General features: G+C 49.0%; 1 protein-coding gene across 1 annotated transcript; it reads right to left on the bottom strand.

Moving 5' to 3' along the window:
* Positions 1–495: 495 nt before the first annotated feature.
* On the bottom strand, positions 496–2,934 carry LOC119301945 (putative F-box/kelch-repeat protein At3g22730). The gene is made up of 2 exons (XM_037578953.1): positions 2,779–2,934; positions 496–2,037 (listed from the first exon to the last, which is right to left on the bottom strand). Exon 2 carries the CDS (start codon positions 1,992–1,994, stop codon positions 720–722), a length of 1,275 nt encoding a protein of 424 aa, XP_037434850.1. The 5' UTR covers positions 1,995–2,037; positions 2,779–2,934; the 3' UTR covers positions 496–719.
* Between the last annotated feature and the right edge of the window lie 2,291 nt (positions 2,935–5,225).

Raw genomic sequence — 5,225 nt, 5'->3', positions numbered from 1 at the left:
GAGCAAAAGGGGGCATCGAGGGCTCACGACCACGATTCAGAATTTCAGATCAGACGAGCTCCGCGGTCGCCGCCATGGGATTGGGATGGGAGAGCTCTCCGCTTGACGGCAAAATGATTTCCCGCCGCTTCCCCCTCGTCGGCTGGCTCTTCGACCCCTTTGTGCCGGCTCCGGGGCTTCGCCCAAGAGGAACAAGTTCTATTTTTTTTAGCGTGGCGGAAGAGGAACGAGTGTTTTATGCTGCGCAGGCCAGGTTCGGCCCAATTAGCCCAACACTGTCCATTCTCCACTGGACTCGGGTAAAATTCTGTGTTCAGAACCTTTTTTTTTTCACAGAAAAAAAGGAACTTTGGTGGATCTAAAAATTCGAGGCTGTCCTGTTTTCTGGACGAAAGCTTTGCCGTTTTCCATTTTGATATGTCATGGGTAGAATTTGCGCTATTCTACACGAGTGAACAGAAAAGCTTATCCCCTCAAAAAAAATAACAGAAAAGCTTACTGCACAAAATACTTATTTTTTCGCGGGGGCACAAAATCCTTATTAGCTTACAATATGTTACAATAACCAGTAGCTTAAATCTCCGCCGAGAATTACACCATAATTCATTCATGTTTCACAAGTAAACATGTTCGAAAGTTTGTACAAAATACATCTCTGTTACCTACACCTATACCGGACCATGACCACAGAAGGCCAACGCAGAGTCGTAATCAGAAATTCAGGAACCTGGTTGCGGGAGAGGCCAGTGCGGCGCGCGAGCAATGGCCGCCCCCGCGTACACGTCCAACGGGACGAGCGTCGCCCTGTACAGGTACGCCTGCGTCTCGTAGTACCTGTAAGGCCGGAAGTTCAGCAGCCTCACCTCCCCGCCGTCGTCCTCGTCGCCCCGCAGGTCCCGGCAGAACGCGTCGCCGTCGCGGCCGTGCAGCAGGACCTTCCCCCCGCGGACGAAGCACGGCTGCGGGACGCACCGCGGCGCCGACGGCGACAGGTCGACGCTGTACTTGAGCGACCACCGGTCCTCGCCCCGGCTCTCCAGCGTCCAGACGTCCATCCTCCCGGAGACCTCGGCGTTGTAGCGGCGCCACCGGGGGGCGCTGCTGCTGAAAGGGGCGGTCACCAGGCACGTCTTCTTCCCCACCTCCGTCACGTAGTAGGACAGCGCGGGAGCGCCGCAGGGCCGCTCGTCCGTCGCCCCGCCGCACGCTCTCAGCGGCGGAGGCCTCAACGTCACAAAGGTCTCTTCCTTCAGATCAAACGCCATGACCGCCACGCCGCAGCACGCCCCTTCCTCCTCCGCGAGCCAGTACATGGCGCCGTCCACGTTGACGACGCCGAGGTTCACCAGGCAGCTCTCCCTCGGCGCCCTGACGTCCCGCCACCCGTCCCCGCCGAGGGTGTGCACCTGGACGGCGTCGAAGCGGAACGGCTGCCCCGACGGCCGGCCGTGCCGGGGCTCGCGGAGGAAGTAGACGAGCTTGTACTCCCCCGTCGCCGGGTGGAACCCGAAGCTGTAGAGATAGTACAGGTCGCGGAGCGATCTCCCGTCGGGCTTCGAGAGGTGCAGCCGCTGGCCGGTCGCGGGGTTGACGATCTTCAGCGTGTACTTCCTGTAGAAGCAGAGCAGGCCATTGCAGGACGCGAAGAGGTGGTCGTCCGGGTCCATGGACGCCGCCGCCCACGTTGACACGGACCATTTCTCATCGAAGAGCTTCATGCGGCCAGGCATGGCGGTCTTGAGGCTCGCCGAGGCCTCCAGCCTGGGCAGGAAGAGGAGGAGGTGCTCCGGTGCACGGTTGGCATGGTCCATGATGAAGCAGGGGTCGCTGATCACGCCGCGCCATTGGTGGCACGTCCCGCGGAGCCTCTGCAGAGTGCTCACCGGAAGCCGGAGAAGTATCTCGTGCAGGACGTCTGGTGTGAGGCGGCTGATGCTTGCCAACTGATTTTCGGTTGCCTGCTCGTGCTCTGCGTCGTTTATGTCACTGGCCATTTCCAAGCACCTTTTCCCCTAAGAAAGTTGTGCCTGACAAGTCCTGTAATATGCCATAAAATTGGAAGCTTAGGAACATACATATGGTGCGTTGCTTTCAGAAATGGAGGTGCTAGTATATCTATAATCTATCAAGATCGATTCAGTTCTAGGATCATGCGATCATTTGGAACTTTTGACAGAAACAGCCATTTTTCTATGGGAACGGCTTATCTGACCCAAAGTTAATATAAAGTTGAGTCATTTATTCTCGCACGGAGGGAGTATTCATATTCTGCCAAACAAGTAGTAGAAGTATTTGGTTATGCTGACTAAGTTTTCAGTGTATTTGTTTGTGTTCAACATAATATGTGCTTCTAGAACAAAATTCCTTCCAAGAGAGCCGGCTTTGCTTTGGTCGTGCCCTCGGAAAAGAAGGCACTCTGCTATTATCAGTCACTAGTCTAGCATCTACTAGCTCTGATTTTCAACTTGAATTGGTCAGAATAGCCCTGCACTGCAAGGCTGCAAATGAAACGAGTGCATGGCTAACTTTTTCTAGTAGCTGCAGCAGCAACAAAGGACCATGAACTGGAACAGCAGCACGCCTTCAGGGCGCATCCAACAAAGCCACTAACACGCGTGCGTATGGATACGAACCCATCACTCACACGTTCTACAAGGTTCTAGACCAAGTTCATTCCAGATTCCAGTTCATCGATCCTCGACTTGAAAACTACCTAGCTGACATGGCGGCCGAATCCGACACTAGGCAAAAGATTGCAGGAATCTGAAGAAAACTTACAGCGGAATCTTCTCTCCAACTCCCGGCGGGATCTATCTTCCCCAGGCGAAGAAGACGAAGAAGAAGCCGCCCGCGGCCACAGGCTTAAGCCCACCGTTATCCTCGGAGAGTGCTACTACTTATCGGCCTCCTCTCTGGCAGTAACTAGCCTTCGTGGACGCAAGCATCGCACTCCACCAAGTCTCCAGGAGTCCAGCGTTACCGTTATCCTCTCTCTGATTGCGTGACGGCTTCTTCAACCGCCCGTAGAATCCAAAAACAGAAAAATATCAAGGGCATAGGCCCAGCAAGCAGCGAAGGCCCGAGTATTCAAACGGTGGACAGTATACCGTACTCGTACAATAGCATGGCTCCCTACAAAAGTACAAGCGTCCACACTCTGTGCGAGCGATAATCTATTCATCAGGAGATCTGAAAAATCTTTCGAAACTTTCAATAAGCATATACGTCGTGGGGGCAACATGCACACTTGCAGTATTTGATGCTGAATATCTATTTTCTAGCAAATGGTTCGGCATTATTCGGGTTGGTGTAGCTTAAATGGTACTCCTACTAATGATGACGTTAATCAAAGCGAGTAATAATATCAATGACTAATTTTCATTTGGGACTAACTCGTGGCTATTTCCGCACAACCATATGATCAAGTTTCAACCCTGAATGGGTTATTTGCTGAAGATATTGGCGCTGCTGTGAGCGGCATGGTCCTCCGAGGTCAGTCGGGCTACTTGCTGAATTGCAGTGACCCCCTCGAGGCTCAACTTCTAGTGATTAAGGAAGGTTTGATGCTTGATCTTCAATGGAGTCAGCTCCCAATGGCCATTGAAACATATTGCCTTCAAGCTGTGAATATGCAGAAGAGAAGAAACTTGGACAGATCTCGTTACTGCGTTATTGTTCGTGATATTAGTTTGCTCATGGAACAATGAAAACCTTGTATTACTCATATCCGTCGTGGGGGCAACATGTACACTTGCAATATTTGATGTTGAATATGTACTTTTTAAGCAAATGGTTCGGCATTATTTGGGTTGGTGCAGCTTAAATGGTACACTGATACCCCCTCTGTAAACTAAAGTAGTGATCTAAAAGATCTTATATTAATTTACAAAGGGGGTACTAATGATGATGTTGACTGATTTTCATTTGGGACTAACTCGCGGCAATTTTCGGACGACTATACGATCAAGTTTCAACACTGAATGGGTCATCTGCTGAAGATATTGTCGCTGCGGGGAGCGGCATGGTCCTCTAAGGTCAGCCGGGCTCCATAGTTTTCTCTGCATGCATGTAATTGCTGAATTGCAGTGACCCCCTCGAGGCTGAATTTCTAGTGATTATGGAAGGTTCGACGCTTGATCTTCAATGGAGTCAGCTCCCAATGGCCATTGGAACATTATTGCCTACAAGTTGTGAATATGCTGAAGAAAAGGAATTTGGCCAGATCTCGTTAATACTTTATTGTTTGTGAGATTAGTTTGCTTATATGGAACAATGAAAATCTTGTATTACTCATATTCTTCGCACTCAGAATGATGTAAGCCATTTTATGGCAAATTATGGTAGAACCTCTGGGTGCACTGTTGTGTGGCTCGGATCTGGCCCTGAAGACGCCATCAGACTTTATTAGAATTATGGTAGTTTTGCTACGAGAGTAATACAAATGTTAAAAAAAGTTTCATCACTTTGTCAGGTGCATCCCAGTATCATGCTCGTACAGTTCTACTCTCCTCTCCCCCGATGTTTCACCATCGCCACCTAGTGACATAGTCATCAGAATTTCGTCTCTTCCTCTATTGGTTCCTAGAAATTTCCATTTGTGGCCATTACCATCACGACAAGTCTGCAATCAATATTCAATACTACCTCCGTCTCGGTGTATAAGTCATTCGCGTAGTTCTAGGTCATCGATTTGAGGAATTAAATATGTGTTATATGTCATGAAAAGTATATCACTAGATTTCTACACAGATGTAGTTTCTAAATATATATTTTTTGTCACATATAATACATATTTAGATAGTTAAATTGTCGACCTAAAACTACGCGAATGACTTATACATCGGGACGGAGGTAGTACCAACTGTGCCCAAGTTTGTTGGAAAACACAATTCCATAATCAACGCGGATGATAACGATGCAAATCGAAGGAATATAACTAACAAAGTCTAGAAATCATAGATTGTACTAGCTAGAATTGTGTAACTAGTCCAGCCATCGTGTAAATTCGTACAATTGGAAGGTAGGATCATGATTCTAACCACCTTGGTGGCGTCGACCCAACTTGTTGGCACCACCTATTGATTGTTGTGCTCGTGGCTAACACCGTTGTTAAGCAACCAATCCATTGATTTCAAGGAGTTTTATTGGTTATCATCGTCGTCGCTAGTCATTTCTGTCCACTTTCTCTTATTCATCCTTAGTGTTTTTTTCCTCTATAATTACTA

This window comes from Triticum dicoccoides, chromosome 5A, assembly GCF_002162155.2.
Source record: "Triticum dicoccoides isolate Atlit2015 ecotype Zavitan chromosome 5A, WEW_v2.0, whole genome shotgun sequence".
Taxonomy (NCBI): domain Eukaryota; kingdom Viridiplantae; phylum Streptophyta; class Magnoliopsida; order Poales; family Poaceae; genus Triticum; species Triticum dicoccoides.
The sequence above is the reverse complement of the archived record's forward strand: the minus strand, read 5'-3'. Positions and strand labels throughout refer to the sequence as shown.

Excerpts from the sequence above, each read along its gene's own strand:
- LOC119301945 (XM_037578953.1), bottom strand. The coding sequence starts at position 1,994 with ATGGCCAGTGACATAAACGACGCAGAGCACGAGCAGGCAACCGAAAAT.